The sequence below is a fragment of the Drosophila hydei genome, unplaced genomic scaffold (assembly GCF_003285905.1).
Source record: "Drosophila hydei strain 15085-1641.00,03,60 unplaced genomic scaffold, DhydRS2 tig00008114-arrow-pilon, whole genome shotgun sequence".
Taxonomy (NCBI): Eukaryota; Metazoa; Arthropoda; class Insecta; order Diptera; family Drosophilidae; genus Drosophila; species Drosophila hydei.
The window spans coordinates 1,470,429-1,488,085 of record NW_022045827.1 but is presented as its reverse complement, the minus strand read 5'-3'; the positions used below and the strand labels follow the sequence as shown (position 1 = coordinate 1,488,085).

The 17,657-nt window shown below is 36.7% G+C and overlaps 1 protein-coding gene across 1 annotated transcript; it reads right to left on the bottom strand.

Annotated features, from left to right (window-relative positions):
• Positions 1 to 2,620: 2,620 nt before the first annotated feature.
• Positions 2,621 to 5,219, bottom strand: LOC111594197 (phosrestin-2). Its single transcript, XM_023307394.2, has 4 exons — positions 4,984 to 5,219; positions 3,176 to 3,983; positions 2,996 to 3,125; positions 2,621 to 2,935 (listed from the first exon to the last, which is right to left on the bottom strand). Exons 1-4 carry the CDS (start codon positions 5,090 to 5,092, stop codon positions 2,888 to 2,890), a joined length of 1,095 nt encoding a protein of 364 aa, XP_023163162.2. The 5' UTR covers positions 5,093 to 5,219; the 3' UTR covers positions 2,621 to 2,887.
• Positions 5,220 to 17,657: the final 12,438 nt, after the last annotated feature.

Sequence of the window (17,657 nt, the reverse complement as noted above, 5' to 3'; positions counted from 1 at the left end):
TATATATATTTTTTTTATTATTCACTTTTAATGGCTGCCTCAAAGTTTATGATTCCATGAATAGACGCTGTCCAGATATATGTGCCATGCACTCAATGAAATTCAACAAGTCTGATAGAATTTCAGGGTTACTCCTCTTATCAGTTGCATGATTAGAGTCTGGTGTGAAATTTGAAGTTTGCTTATGAATAACTAGCAACAGATGGCATTGCTTGGCGCTGTTTGGCTAACGATGACTAAGCTGAATTTATGATAATTAACTGAGTTTTACGATCAATTATGAGTGGGAAAATCTTTATGGAAATAAACAAAGCTGCATTATTCGATAGCTTTGTTTTTTTTAGAGCTTTCATATAACAAATTAGTTTAATCTGCAAGCTTTCAAGGTATTTCTTAATCAAATAGTTAAGTACAGGAGCTCCAATGATATTATAAATGATATAAAGATTACTGTTATACTTCAGAAACGAATTGTATATTTTATTTTTAATATTAAAAATATTTATCTAACTGTTATATATAAAAATGTTATGCTGGTATACTTAGCAGCTATTATAACTGTTATAATCTACTAATCTACTAACTGTTATACTTATATTAATATATAACCACGTTTATATATATCAAATCCATGACATAACCTATACTTAAAAACTGTTATACTGTTATATATGTAATTTTTAAACAAAACTATTGTTATACTCAAGAACGGCTAAGCAACTGGCATACTTTTATAGTGATACCTTAGAACTGTTATACTCATCAAATGTAATAATGAATGACGGTTTTAAAAACTGTTATACTTAGCTAGTTAAACCTGTTAACTCTTCCATATAGCTATTTTTATGCCTGACAATTGTTATACTTATGAACTGTTATACCTGGCAACTGGCATACTTAACCAATTTTATGCTTGTTATAAAACTGTTATACATATCAGCTGCAATATTTAACAACTGTTACACATAACAAATGCATAGCAAATGTTATACCTAAAACTGTTATACTTACCAAAGATTCAACTTAACAACTGTTCTACTCAAAATTTGTTAACTTCTCAATAGCTTTACGCAATGAGCATGTAACAGCTTCACTTAGCACCTCATTTCTATACGTAATTTCAAGCCATTCAACTGTTATACACCTTTGTAAGCTCTTGCTTCAATTCTTAACTATGCATCGCTACATTTTCCACTCTGCAATTATTATTTGGTTGCCAAGCCGAGCTACAATATGCATTATTGTAGTAAACACTTAACCGCACACACAGTGGCAAATACATACACCGTTAGGTTGGATTATGCATTATTCCACCACAGATGCCACATGGGTCGGTAGCCCAACATGAGAGTTGCTGAAGATTATGCATTTATTCAAGTGCATTTTGGCAAGCAACTGCTGCATATGAAATTACTATGCCCCTTGCTTATATTGGCCAGGCTGCTTAAATCAATATGCTATATGCTATATGCTAATCGCAACGTTTACTTTTGCGGCTACGTGTATTTCAATTAATCTCTGCCTCGCAACATCATTGCACAGGGCAGCTAAATTAAAGTAAACCAATGCACCGATGCGGCCAGCATTTAACACAAATTCAATATCAATTCGAATTTCAATATTCCAATAGAAATTTTAATTACAGCAGCAGGTAAACTATGCACAGCTTTGTAGAGCTTCCAGGCATTCAACACTCGTCGTCTGCTAAATATGATGTGTGCAATTAGATTAGCTTATCTTCACTTGATTAGGCGATTAGTTGGCGAGGTGTAACATAAAAATAGTTGGACCTCACAAACTTAATTGCATTAAAAATTGTTATCAGGTAGTAGCAGAGGAATCGGAGGTGTTAGAAAAACATTATAAATGGCTTAAGATTTAGTAAACATAGTTGAGATGGCTGTGTCTGAATAAATAATCTAAATTAATAGTTGCTACTTATAGCTTGATAATAAAAATAGCTGAAAAGTATTTTTATTGCGATTAATTTCACGCAAAAGTGGCTGGAAAATCAAAATAGAAATATGTTTTGGAATTAGGGAAAATAAATATTGCAAAATTTTGATCGATTCATTGAAGTATATACATGCTGCTTTGTCTATAAGTCTGCCTGACTAGCTGCCGATCTATAAGTGCATTCCTATATATGAAAGATTAGCACTAGAAACTTATAAGAGCTAAGAACTATCTAATCACCAATAGGGCCAATATATCGATTAAAGCTTATCTAAAGTCTCTGTCCAGGTAGCTAGATTTGAATGCAGCTAATTTGATTGCAGTTTTAATGAAAGCAGATAATGGCATTGAGTGAGCGTGCAATCTATATCTGTAGATATTTAGCTGCTATATAAGTAATCTACTCCAATCAGCATTCTAAAGGGCATTCCGACCTTCTATGCGCCACTCTTTACACTTAGCTATTATTAACAAAGAACTAGCTTCAGAGCTCAAGTGAAGCACATAGTGTTCCGTGCCAGTTGCAGCTCAATCATGACAATTTTTATAGCCAGCACCACATTTATTATTAAATATATCTATACTCTGTTTTTAGAGTTAGCAAATTTGGCATTCTAATTTAAGTTTTTGTTTGACATGACAATTTTCCAACTGTTCGAAATTCTTTTTATCAGGCAAATTTTTTTATTCATTTTAAATAATTGTTAGTTGAGTTATAACATAAAATATAAGTTGTATTGATAGCGTTTATAGTACACATACACACATATATTGCAAATAGATTTGTTAGTTACGACGACTGCAGACTTCAGAACATTTCAGCAACATCAGCTTTGGTTTGTTTGTTAATAATACCATAAAACAGTTTGATTAAAGTTTTCTAAATAAATATATGCACTTTGTATTTGTTTAGGTTGAGGTAGCTGCACTCTTAGGCCTCGACGGAGCCCTCAGCTTCCAGCTGAGCCTTGCGGCTGGGCTGTGCGGGAGAGAGTATGTTAATTACAGATTCGTTATGTGGTTTTCTGGTAATAACTACCTTGGGATGCATTAGTATGAAGGGCAGCTCGGCGCACAGCTCGCCGCCCAGAGCGCCCAGGAAGAGCTTCACCTTGACTGCATAGGAAACAATGATGCCGAAGGCATCGCGAGCATCCTGACTGGCAATGCTGTGAATGTCATGGTTAGAGATGGCAGAGCTTTAAGCTGTCTAACTTACAGCGTGGTGGAGGCCAGTGCCGTCTCCTTGCGTTTGATGTCGCCCTCGACGGCAATGCCAGCGCGATCACAGTTGGCTACCAGTGTGGGTACCAGATACATGACCTTCTGAAGACTGGAGCCAGGATTCAGTGGGCAGCCCTCGCTGGTCTCCATGAACGCAATCGTATTGCGGAATTGTCCATTCTGGAAGAGCACCACATCGACGCCCTGCTGCACCATGGCCTTGACCTTCTTCACAACCTTATTCGAGTTATTGCGCACGCAAATGTTAACCGATATCTTCTCGCCATGATGGTAGAGCTGCTTGTCCAGTGTCACCTCCAGCTCCAGTTCTCCGGGCGACAACAGGAAGTCCTTGCGTACCACTGTGCATGGCTGCAAGCCCTGCTTGGTGGGTGCATACTGCACCTTGCGTATGCCAAGATTGATGGTGCTGCGGCGATGTGAACGATCGCAATCGTTGTCGCCCGTAAAGATCTTCACGAAGTACTGCACGCCACAGGGCTGGCTCTCATCGCTGGCCTTCTGCTGAAGCACCACCGAGGCGGGTGAGCTGGTGGGCATTTGCATGACAAAGGGGAAGGCATTGGAACCCAGCTTCTTCAGCAGACGCTCCTGCATCTTGGTCAGCTGTATGTCCTCTTTCTGTGGCGGACACACCTGCTGAGAGACGAGCGTCAGCTCCTTCTGGAAACGCAATCCAATCATTTCATCATCCTCGCGTCCATATCGAAAATTGCACACCAGCTGCACGAAGATCTTGCGATTCTGACGCACGTACTCATCGTCCAGCACAATGATGCCATCTGTAAATGGTCAAGCAATTAATTGGGCCAGACTAATACGCCTACAATCACGGCCACGCCCCGACACGTGTTTCTGCCACATATCCCACGGTCGAACAATTAACACGTAACTAATAAGCAGCTTTGTGGCTGCCACAACTGCCGCTGCCCCACTGCATAAATTAGAACGTAATTTAATTAAGGCCCAGGCAGATCAACTGATTAAGTCTTGCATGTATGCCTGGGCTAAATAGTTAATTTTATCTGAAATACATACGGAGTATTTTGGCTTGTAATAAAATTTGTTAATCTGCTCGATTGTACTTTCTATACATAATCTATGAGCATTAAAACTGTATTTTTTACTAACTATATCGATGGCAAAAACGTGGTATATAATAATCTACTTGAGCTTGACATTAAAAAAAAATATGTTGCTTTAATCATATCATACATAATCAGTTAAGTACAAATTATTTATGCTTTTAAAATAATAAGAAAAAACTTCAGAACAAAATTATTTCATATATTAGATTTTCTTACATAAAAAATATTGAATATTGAATATTGAATTGAAAAAATATGAAATTTTAAATTTGACATTTGTGTAAATATAAAAAACATTTTAATGTGAAAAATAAGCTAAAGGACTTTTTTTTTGAAAATAGTTATATAAAGAATTTAACGTAAAATAAATTTATGTTCGAAAATAAATTTTCAATTGAAAGAGAAAATTTTAGAAATCTTTTTAAATTAAAAAAATTAAATTTATGTGTGTTAAAAATCATTTTACCTTACAGAATATTTAAGTACTATTTCTTCACAGTTATCTTGAATATATTACTCAAAAATATAGTTTTTAAAAACTTTCTTAGTCCTAAGTATTTCATCAGATATTTTTTTCCATTCTTTTACTGAATCTACACTTGAGTTATCATTATTCTCTATTGTTTTCGTTGTTTTTTTCTAATTCCGGCTTTAAATTTCTTGAATCATCCACCATAATCCTCTGGTTACCTACCAATGGGCTCCACCTGTGTCACCGAATCGACAAACTCACGCCTATTCATATAGAGCGTGATCATGTTGTTCGGCGCACATTTTTTAAACACCTTGAAGTTAACAACCATTTTGCCGAATTAGTTTTATGTTTCTGTTCTTTCGTTATCCAATCCAAAAATAAAAAGTGCGCTCTCGCGTTCGCCTCGCCTTTTGTGTTGTTAGTTAAATTTTGAACTACGCCGCGTTGCGTTGTTCGCGTCGTTTTCAATTAGCGGCCAGCGACAATCCGTCATTTATACCTGGCATTCGCTGAGCCGCGCTGCAAATTCAATTAGCTCGCATTGCTGCATCTTTGTGGCAATCTAAACAATGCGCTGGCGTTGCTTTCATAGGGCTTCGCCTGCTCGCCTGTGCCTTTGATATTGACATTGCCCGAGCAAAGCTAAGAAATCGATGCGTGGCCATTAAATAATACGCGCACTACACGGCGTATTAGCAATGCAAAAATAGCTAACTTAACAAAATCAATAAGGCGTGCGTGCAACAGTGTTGCCTTCAGTGTCGTTGCGTTTCATTTCTTGATTTTCTTACAATTTTGTGGCATGGTGCATGACGCATGCGAAACTTATTGCGTATACGCGCAGACTTGTGCTGTAATTCGAACTAATTAAATTGTTAGAGAGTGGTAGAAAAATGTTCTAAAAATGGAAAAGAAAATATATAATTTGCTGAAAGTAACTAAAAGACTTTTAGGGAAATTTGTAAGATGTTGAAAATCATAAATTCTTGGAAATATTTTGTGATGTTACAATGTAAAATTAAATTTCTTCTAAAAATAATTTAGAAATAAAAATTAAATTTATTTAAATATTTTTTATATATCAAAATATAATTTTATGTTACTTTATTTTGATAAATTGATAAATTATTATTGATACATTTTTTATATTCATTAAAGCGAAAAATTCCGAAAAATAGTTTTGGCTTGAAAAGGCTTTGAAAAACATATCATATCAGAACCCATTTCATTTAAATATATTATAAAAGAGTTATAAGTACGAAAACCTCTTCAAAGAAGCCTTTGCAGAAACAATGTGTACCTAAAGCAGCTCGCATTAAGTAATATTGAAGTTTCAAGTTTGCCCACTCGAGCATCAAGTCTATAAAGTTTTAATACTTTACAACAATATTTCATAATTTCATATTGCAGCTGCAGAGCTAACGAATATGTTTTAAAGTATTTTAATTAAGCAGCCTTCGGCCACATAAAGGGAATTGAAAGTGTCGTCTCTTACATTCGGTAAATAATTCATTCGAGCATTTTTCATAAATGTGCAGACTCAGTTGAGCTGATGTCTTCAGCACATGCAATAATGTATGTAAAAATATGCCAGGCTCTGGGCACAGAGACTCGCTCTGTCTCAACTAAATCACATTAACATAATGTTGGCTACTTAGCAAAGTCAATGAACGTAATTATTATGCTCTCCACTGACATTAAAAAAAAAATATGAACAAAGTTCTGTTTAATATATATACATGCTGCCTTGTTGTGTGGCTGTAGTGTGGCACGTAACATTAGCATGTGTGTTGGGCAGGGGTGCGGAGCAGTGTTGGTCGCCAGGGTCCAACAAAACCGACAATGAGGCTCTTAATAATAGCAAAACTTTTGCACTTACATTTTGTGCGCTGTGTGCTTGGCTGCTGGGCGTGTCCGAACGCCCATGTAAATGCTTTAGTTGGCATATAATTGAACTAAAGTGAGGCGTAGATATTATCGCGCCATTCCATGGCTGATGCAATGAGTGAATAATGTGCGGAGTGCCTGATTTATAAGTGCTATAAGTATCTATAAGTAGTATGCCAGAGACCATCTATCCTATGCTAAGGCGTTTACAATGAGGCATTAAGGCGCACTCAAGATCCATCAAGTTTAGAGATCAATCAGGCGCCCACAGACCGCGACCAAGTGCTCTATTCCAATTGTTGCAATACATATAAATATATACATATATATATATATATATGTGCATGGCATGACTCTGCGCCGCAACGATAACCACAAAGCTTCAGCAACAACAAAGCCAACTTCAATTATTTACACGCATTGGCGCCGCTCAGCGTCTGCCAAGAACTCATTTGCTATTCCATTCTGCCTTGGCGCGGCAACCCTTTGGCCAACATTCATTTGAGACTCAAATAGTTATTGAACTGCTGAACTGCTGATAGATTAAAGTTAAGCTAGCAAATAGCTAAGCACTTTGATTGAATTTGATGCTGCAACATATCTGATTAGGCTTTGAGTTAAATTATATCAGCTATATTCTGTTAAAGTATGCTATGTAGCTCGTTCAATGACCTTTAGTTGCTCAAGTAGTAAGGGATTAGACTTCATAAATATTCGTCCGATGTGCTCTAAAAGTGAGCAGAAACTGTTCCAAGCTGGGATTATGAAGACAAGAAAGATCAGGCCTGAGGGAGAGCTGCACTCAGCAGCTGCTCCTTCATGTTCTTTATATATGCAATATGAAGTCGAATTAAAGTTTTAGAAAATTCCTTGCATTCTGACAGTTAACCTTTATTTGTACTTCTAATTATTTGTATATTACATGTTAGAAAATTACTCTACGAAGTTGAAATATTATCAGTGAATAGAATTAACAGCCAATATCAATTTACTCCGACGCGAATAGTCTGCAAACGTATTAATAGCCGAGCAGGAATCATTGTTAATTCCACTGCTTATATATAGCTCGAGCTGTGGCTACTATATTGAATAGGAATTCGAAAATTGAAAACTATTTTGCAGCACAATTCGATTGAAACTCACACACACACATATCAGTCTTTTGGGCCAGTTGCTGCTAATTTGGCGCAATTCAATTGCCTGTTGCAAGACAAAAGCGAAAGCCAAATTGTGCTGAGCAATCAATGAGATTGCCACAGCCTCAAACTCTCGCCAAGTGCATTTGTCGCTGGCCAAATTGGCTGCACCCACTGCATCGCTAGCCAACCCATTCAAGTACAATAGGCCTAAGCAGCTTTTGGCTAGGCTTAAAGCGCGGGCCTTTAGCCAAAGCGCTTAGGTTGATGAATAGCACGTACGCGCTAGTAGCCATAAATTTATGGGCCAGTTGGGCAAATTGAACGGCAGCTTTGTCTATAGCATTACGATTATCCAGCGCCAACAGCACGTAAAATTGCAGCCAAACCAAAAACAACATCATATTCTTGTCTTATTGAAGGCGAAAGGCAAGCAACGCAAAAAAAATAACAGCAACAAAAATTGGCAACATTGGCGCCAACGCAAATGTCAACAGCGACAGCAGCAACAACGACAACTAGAACAGGCAGCAGAGGCGTGATTCACTTGTAGACACCCTGTAAATAGAGCTTGACTGTGGCTTGTTTAATGAGTGCGAATATTGACATTTAAGAAGTGAAATGTTTATGAACTGAATGTATCTTATATTATATTTTTATATTATATATATTTCTATTATATTTTATATGCAATTTTATGCAATAAATGACTACATTTTGTTGAGAGAGTTGGTGCTGGAAAGGCTGTAAATTTGAGTTAATATTTAATGTGAATCTTTCGACGTTGGCTCACATTAAAGGAAGGTCTATTGTCGAATTGCATGTGAACTGCTGTCTGACAGATTGACAGACAGGTAGCTTTGGTAGGTTTTTATTCTGCCTAAGTATCTATAGCGGCGCATTCAGATATCTTCGAGAAGTTTTCCTAAACTCTCTGTATATGAATTGAATGCGATCGATTCATAGCTTATAATATGAATGCCTTAAATTAAACTGCATTGATAATAAACTATTCATATTCATTTTACTTATTTATTCAATATGAATTTCCACACTTGAAGAACTTATTCAAGTCAGTAAAGGTGTAGTGCTTCTAAATATCTATTAAGAATTTTTTGATATATTTTTTTAACAATTTTAATTTTTAGCGTATGCCTTTTGAGTTCTAACTTATTCTGAGATCTTTTGCCTTTACAGTATGACAATTTCTAAAATCAAATATTTGGCAAACATTTATTCTCAAGTAGCAACTCTATATAAGCATAGTGATTATTGGAAGTAGAGCTTGAGCATATTAAAATATTGCATTAACAAAGGATTGTATAAAACACTAAAGCCAAATCAAATGCAGCAGTTAATCGACTTTGGATAGACATAAACCTGTCCACATATTCATAGAGATATAAGCGTATATTCAAGTAACCTTCAATACACATATACTCTACAATTTCAGAGCTTCTTCAGCCTATCTCTGTTACATACCTGCCTACAACTGCCATTTACCTCAGTTTTGTACACATTTTTAATGGGTATCGTTTGTTAGGGCAACATTTGTGGAGGGTTAAGCAACAGCAACAAACGGCAATCAACGTTGTCGCAGTCGCTTCCATTTCCAGTTGCCATTAGTTGAAGGAAACAGCCAGACCTCCTGGCAAGGCGAAAAAAGCAGCAAAGAATTCTCAAGTGCTGCATGAACGAACTTGCCAGGCTGCCAAGCTGCCAGGCTAGCAGCGTGGCAAGCAGACGACGTCTGCGTCGTGGCTGACGATGTGCAAACTGGCGAAGTGACAGCAAATGGCGCGGAAACTGTGTGCGCCAACGTCAACTAATCGTGGGTGAACAAATCTCACTATATATCTAACACACACACACACACACACATACATAGATAGATAAACAAATACTTACATAGAAATATGGGCAAGTGTATTAGTGTGTATTTGTGCATTTGCCTTCGCCCGTCAGGTGTTTACTGTTATGGCCCCGGCAACGGCAACGGCCTGCCACTCGATTGCAAATGGTATTTGAGGCGGTAGCCTGGCACGCCCCATGCGCCCACACCGCAGGCGTCATGGTCATGCAATGATTGCTTTGACATTTGCATTGATGCGTGCAGCGCCAATTGCTGCTACTGCTATTGGTGCTGCTGCTGCGGCTGCGGCAGCGTCTGTGGCCACTACTGATGAGTTGACTTTGAGCTGCAAATACTGAAATCGAATTCAATTGCAATGCCACAACCGAATGGACAGTGGCTGGGCAAGGCACAACCAAAAGGCAGCTCATCGAACCCTCCATTTAAGTCAATTATAAAATGGTTCTAAGTGTAAATGTAAGCAATTAGTTTGTATATTTATGATGGTGTTCGATCACGTGCCAGGCTGAATATTAGTTATTGCTAATTACACTTTACTTAAAGAGATTTATGATTTAGGAATATATGTAGAGAAAAGGCATATGTTTACTACGGCTGGATCATGTGGACTATGATAGAACTGTGAGGGTTAAATATGAAAACGACTAAGGAAACTCAATTACTTTTAAAAGAGATACTATATTTAATTTTTTAATTTATTTATTAAATTTATTTAATTTCAATTTATTTATGTTCAATGACTTCCTTGACTTCATTGTGTGGTAGTAAAAGATTGCTAACCTTCACGTCGATTTTCTCTCTTCATGTAGAAGTTAAAGTTTGCATATATTAACAATGAGTTTAGTTAAATTGAGAGGTATTAATTAAGAGTTTGATGTGCTTTTTCTTTATTCAAACTTAACGCTGATCATCTAAGTTAAGTTTACAACTTGTTGGTCAACTGCATTGAGGCTGGCAGCAGCAAAGCTTCAGGCTGGCCAGACTCTGCTCTTTACTTTATTCACCAATATACAAAATATTCACGGCAAACTAGCTTGATCTTTCTCTTTGCCTTTTTATCCCTGTATACTGTGAGTCCTTTACACTTCCTCTACTCTGCTCTTACTCTTACTGGCTTTCGTAGCTCCTAAGAATAGTCTTTGACACGACAATCACACGACTACAACTGGCTCGCGTGTGACATAAACCTTCTTAAGCTATATGCACAAATATAGTGAAAATGATGTAGTTCCTTTGAGCTTAAGTTAAAGGTACTTTTTCTTGCTAGAGAATCTAGATAGATGAGTATGTGTTTAGTTAAACTTACAGCTATTTGTCTTGTGCTAACTTACATATACGCATATAGTTGGTGACACATATGGACAGCCAGAGTCGTTCACATAAGCCTTGTTGAACTAAATATAAAAATAAAATAAAGAAAATTGTACTTAATATATATTTAATATTTAATTTACACAAAAAAATCTATTAAATTGTATTTATAAAATATCACCATTGCATAAAATTACCTTGAATTAAGTATTTCTTGGCAAATAGTTTTAAATTCCAAAGTTACGTAATAATTAATTTAATCATTTAAGCTAACATCCCAGCTTTAATTCAATGAACTACACTGTTCATAAATTCGATTGTTAATTTGCTTAATAATTTTAAAATATATTAGCAAAATTTACACATAAAATTTGAAGTTTTTCATAAGCTTTTTGGTCTCTCTTTTATTCTCCCCGATTCCTTCTTTTCTTTCCTTTGTTGACTATTATGTCAAACATTTGTCTCTGCGTCTCCGTTGACTCTTTATCAAATTTATAGTTGCCTCGATGCCACATATTGTCAGCAGCTCGTATTTCATACACTTGATACATTTTTTGGCTTGCACTCTGCATAAATTTGGCCAAAAGAAGCTGCATTTTTGGTGCTTACAAAGGCAAAGGACCGCTTCGTGATACTATGTGCAACAATTTTGTGGAGAGCACACCACAAAGCTGTTGTTATTGCAACTTCTCTTTCTCTCTCTCTTTGTCGCACTCTGTGTGTGTGTGGCGTATGTTGTAAGCACAGTTTTGTCGCTGCATTCCAAAAATACCGTTATTGCTAGCTAATTTCCCATGTGCATGCTTGCTTGTTAAATTGATGTATAGCCATAGGTTGCAGCGGGCAGCAACAGGGGCAGGCCCGCAGGCAAGGACTGCCAAAAGTGGCAAGCCAGGCGCTGCCGTTGCCATAACAGAAAATATTGTCAAAATGGCTGATGCACATAACAATAGCTGCAAGGTGTGCCGCCTAACTCCGTTGACCAATAACCAATAAGGCTATAGATGCCATCGGCACTCGCCTTCCTTCCGCACCTGCCTAGCTGTTGCCGTGTATTTGCGGTAGAGTTTCGACACAATTTTGCCAATGACATGTTCAATACACAAAGCTGCGTGCTTAAACTCTTCCAGCCCCATTGTAAGATACATAAAATGTATACATATATCTATATACTTGTGCATGGAACATGAAGTCCTTACTTTGTTTGGCTGTCAGCACGTGTTTCAGGTTACCCTCTAGCTGTGCCTGTGTGTGTACGACTCGCTTCGTTCTCGTCTGTATGCGAGTGGTAAGCTGTGCGCACAGCTGAATAAGTTTTTAAATGTATATCTGCAGCGGTGTCTGCTCTCATTTATCATACCCAGCCAAAAACAGGTTGAACTTGAAACTGAATACACTGTAATGGCAACCGTTTTTTTTTTGTAGAGCAACTAGATAGGATAAGCGAGTATAGTTTCACTTAGTTAACTTTGCGGACAAACTTAAATAAATTGTTTTATTTTTATTTGCACTTAGCTTTTTTTATATATTTAAATAGCAACTAAAATTACGCAGAAAGTAAAATTTAATTAGCATAAGCTTTTCAAACGGCTATGATAGTCCTTTAATGGTTTCATATTCTGAAACATTAAAAACCTAAAAGCTTTGACGTATGACAATATATAATATTTAATATAATAATATATATAATATAATAAAAAAAATATATGCAGTAATTATATATAAAATTATGTGCTGTCCAAAAGAAATTTCAATAAAACAAAAACTGTTAGAGATCTGTCAATGTTTCTGTATTTACTTTAAGCCTGAAGCCTTGTCAGCCATTTTAATCTCTTCAATTTTATCCTGCAAATATCTTTCCCCTTCATATTCAATTCATTATTTATTAAAAAAAAAAACAAAAAAAAAAATATTAAAAGTAAAAGAAATATTTTTATTAAATTGAAAAAAAAGTAGTTTCTATTAAATTTATTAAAAAAAAACTTTTTTGAACTTAGTAATATAAGATATTCATATTATATTTATTAAAAATAATTATTTTGTATTAAATTTATTAAAAATATTTTTTTATATTCAATAAATTAAAACATTTTTATTAAATTTATTTTAACGAAATTTATTAAATCTAAAAATTTTTATCAAATTTATTTAAAAAATATTTTTAATATTAATTTATTAAATGATTATATTTTCAACTTTCCCATATGAAATGGGAAAAATAAAAAAATGTTTTCAAAAATTTCTCAAATAATCTCAGATTTTTTTTTCAATGTACGCCAATATTTGAGTAGCCAAGCCTTAAGTCACTTAGTTGTTTCGCTGCTTTTTTTTTGGCATTTTAAAATTTACATTTTAACCGCGGGGAGCACCACGTCGGTATATGTATATATAAAAACATTTATGTATATATAAAATAGACGTAAGGCATATTTTTTATGTTTTTTTTTTTACATTTTCCTCGGTGACATTATCCTATTAACACATTTAATGGAGTCACACACGCGCGCGACTTTCTCTCATCATAAATCTGAAGCCGGCCGCAGCGGGAAATGCGGGAAATGATGCTCCAGGCTGATGTTGTTTGTGCCGGGGCGTTAAGCAGCCGCAGGAAAAGTGGGCATGCCTCGCCCGATATATATGGCCTCATATTGTATATTTATGCCTGTGACCGTGTGCCCGTGGCACTGCCAGCCAGCCACCTAGTCCGCACGGATATAATTATGCTTTGTCTTTTGCTCTGTGATTATGGCAGCCCAATCGTTGAAAGTCGGGCGAAAACTTTTCATAGCCACCATCAAATTAGTCCCGCGCTTAGGTAATAATTATGTTGTACGTGTCGGCCAAATATGATTGAAACTTTGCCGTTGCAGTCGCCAGGCAATCGGTTTGCCAAAAAGCCCCAAAACCCAAAAACCAAAAACCACTGCCAAAACTTGCCCCACTCAACAAAAAAATAACAACAACAAGAATTTATGCATTTTGAAAAGTTTTCGACTACACCCAGGGGTCCATTTTAGGTGCGAAAGATTTTCAGGCCTTCAGTGCAAAATATATGTGCCAATTTACCAGCCAAATAGGCGGCTCATTTAGCCAGAAACAGCATTCGCTTTGGACTATGTGTGTGTGTGTCCCTTTATAACTATTAGCAAACAGACAAGCTTTAAAGCTAGCAATTTGAGCTATCTCCAAGGGCAATTGGCAATCCTTTTTAAAGTCAAGCTTGTTAACTGTCAGCCTGACAATTGGCTCAGGCATGCAAGCCTAAATTTTTAGATCCAAAAGCTCTGATGCAATTGGGTTTTGCCCTGTAAGAGGGCAATGTGTTGGAACTGATAGACTTAGGTGTTGAATTTGCTATAGATTAAGAAATTGTTTAATATGATTCATGTTGAACGTTATATGGTTGGCTGAGTAGCTTCTTAAATCTTTCCTTACTTTCCATCAAGGAAAATGTGGTAGGCAGCGACAACGACTGCGTCTCGCTAATTAAAGTTAATTATAAGTCTTTTAATATCAATGAAAATGCTTTTCAGGTATTTCCTTAATCAAATCAGGCTAAGAAATAATTAAGCTTAGATTTCGCTAAGACTTAGCTAAGATCTACTTTAGATCTAGATAATATCTAGCTATAATATAGTCACACATCGTCTAACCTTCAACGTCTAGCTAAGATCTAGCTTAGATCAAGCAAAGATCTAGTTTAGATCTAGCTAAGCTTTAGCTACAGCTCTTCTTGCCTTCAACTCCATATCGACTGCACACATATATTCCCTCATAACCTCTCCATCTACAGGTCAACTGCTAGTCAAGTCAAGTCAGCTACGTTTTGTATTCATGCGGCTTTCGTTTTTTTTCACACCTAACGTTGGCAGACGCCTGCTGCCGTGCGCCTTGGGGCAACTGTCAACGTGCAGTGGCGCAATATTTGTGGCACAGTTTTGCATTACACTTTGCTGAATCCGAGCGATGCAGCACACAGGCCACAAAAAGGATTTCTGATTTCATATTTTTGTCCTGGTAACTTAAGCTGGCTGGCGTCGTTCGGCTGCAGCTACTGACTGGCCCACTAAAAATCATAGTACGACATGGCTCAGCGTTCCTGCCGCATGTGTCGAAGCACGAATGAAATCTTTGCCTAACTGCTTGCTTGTTTCAGTTTTTCATTTTTCGTTTTGCAGATTTTCGCTTTATGTTTTCTCATGCATTTCCCTGAGCTGTGCTGCTAACAAGATTTGTTCGCTTTTGTTTTTTTTTTAGGTTTTTTTGTTGTTGTTTTTTGCCTTTGGAAACTTTTACAAATGCTTTGGAAAACAATTAGTGCTGACAAATGCGTGTCCTGGCATTAAGGAGCGTTAACTGTAGCAGTAACTGTGGCTGAAACTCTAACTGCAGACAATGTCTGTCATGTCTTTGGGCATGTCAGAAGCGATTTGTCATGCCGCAATATTTAAGGGTTAATAGTTCACTGACAGCCTGATTGATTGCAGCAGCTGAGTGTTGTTATACTTGAAGCGCTCACTGTGTGCTTTAGCTAAGCAGCAACGGAAACTGTCAATTAATACTATTTACTTTGCCGATACTTTGATTAATCAATCGTATCGATTGACAAGCTAATGTATCTAAATATTAGCTTGATGGAACATAGCAAAATATGCGAAATTAAGGTAAATAAATTTCAGAAAGACTTAAATTTATATATTTGAAATTTAAGTCAAGTTCAGTCACAAAAGAATCAGTGTAGTGTTTAACTAGGCGTATACGTAATATTTACAAAAACTTCTATATACAAGGCAATCAATCAAATTTTATTCAACCCAAGATAATGCAGTCTTACCTAACTTGAGAACTCATATATTTAATTAAATTTAAAAGATTCAAGCCAAGCAGGATGTGGGCATGGTAGCAAAGCATACTTGAGTATGTTGCCTGAATAAATTTACACATCCAGCCACAAATGTTGCACCGAAAACTAAAAAAAAGAAAAGGAAACTAAGGAGAAGCAAAGAGAAACACACAAGCACAGTAGCTGCCAGCTCGAGTAGATTTTATATCCTTGACAGGCATGAACAAAGCCAAGGTGCAGCAACTGGCAGCTGCTCACAGCTGCTCCTCTTTTGCCAGCCAATTGGATGGCAGCAGCTGTGAAACAAGCTGGCAGCGTCTTCATCAATTGCTTGTAAGTGCATGTTGTAAGCAATTTTTACATTTTTAGCTTTAAAATCAGTTTGCGTATGCGCAATATTTGCTAGAAGCCTTAACGTGAGAGCTGTGTGTGAAATGTTTTTGGCTTTTAATTCAGTTGGGCAACAATTTGATCAAGTAGTTTATGTTAATCAATGCCGACTTGGACCTCGTCAAGTGTCAAGTGTACCAATATTGATGCGCACTCTCGAGTGATCTGCAGCCACATGCTCCATTTGCATGTCCACTTGAGTAGCTGCTGCAACTCTCGATGCTCCACACCAATTTCGAATGCATTTGCAATGCAGCAACAAAACACGAAACGAAGCACCATTGACTTCCAGCTCCTACTATATTCATGCATAAATTCAAATGTTTGCCAGCCACTCAAGTGCAATAGAAAAGAGCTCGGACTTTCGATGCAAATAGAGTGGACGGCGAGAGCGACCGGGAATATCTGGTCTGTTGCTCAAAACAAATGGCTGCAGCCCATTTAAAGTTTGCTGTGCTCAAGTTATAAAAAGCAGACAGGAGCATCAATGTGTCTTTGGAGTAAATCGAAGCCCAAGCAGTTCGCAATCAGCGACAATAGCGAAATCCAATGTCGGAAGTGTGTCGCAAAGCGGAAACGGAAGCAATTTTCATTTGCGTTGAGCTGAAATGGCGGCTCTTGTGGTCTCACACTTGGGGACAAGCCAGCGGCGGGCTATGCGGCAGCACATGGTGCACATGTTACAAGCATAATTCTAGCTGCCACAATGGGCGGCAGGCAAGTGGGGCCAAGCAACCGCAAAACGTTGCAAGTGCCGCATTTTTATTTAATAAATTGTAGCGCTGATTCGCATTGTCCCCATCGGCGGCTGCTGCTGTTGGTGGGTTTTCGGTTTTCGTATTATTTTCATTTGATTTTTTCTAAAAACGATTTGCGTTGCGGTAAGTGCGACACGTAGCTGCTCCGCAAATTGTTTTGTAATAAATGAAAGATATAACAAGTTTTGTACTTTTTTTTAGTATTTTCCATAAACTGTCACACTTTATTACGGATTTAGTGCTTAAACTTGTTGAACATAAATATAATTTTAGCTGTCATAAAAGTTAAATTAAATTCACTTAAATTTACAATTGTTTTACTGCGTTTTTTTTTTCTGAAATAAAATTGAATCGTTTGGGTTTACTGGTTGGGTTTCGGTTGTGAACATTTGAATGATTGTTTTGTTATAATTTTTCTCTGTCTGCTTAACAATAAATTTTAATTATTTATTTTCTTATATCTTAGCTCTAAATGATTTAGATGTATATGTGTTTAAAATCTATGCCACTAGCTACGTGCTAACTTTATATGCTTAAGACTTAAGTCAATAATTTATTTTATATTTCTTCTTCTTTTTCTGCTTAGCCTAAAATGGCAGCTGCTCAATTTTGTATCGTTTTTGTTATTAGCCAAATATACAATTTTTACTTTCAGTTTTTTTCTAGCTTAAGAAATTCCATTTTAATTTTTCATA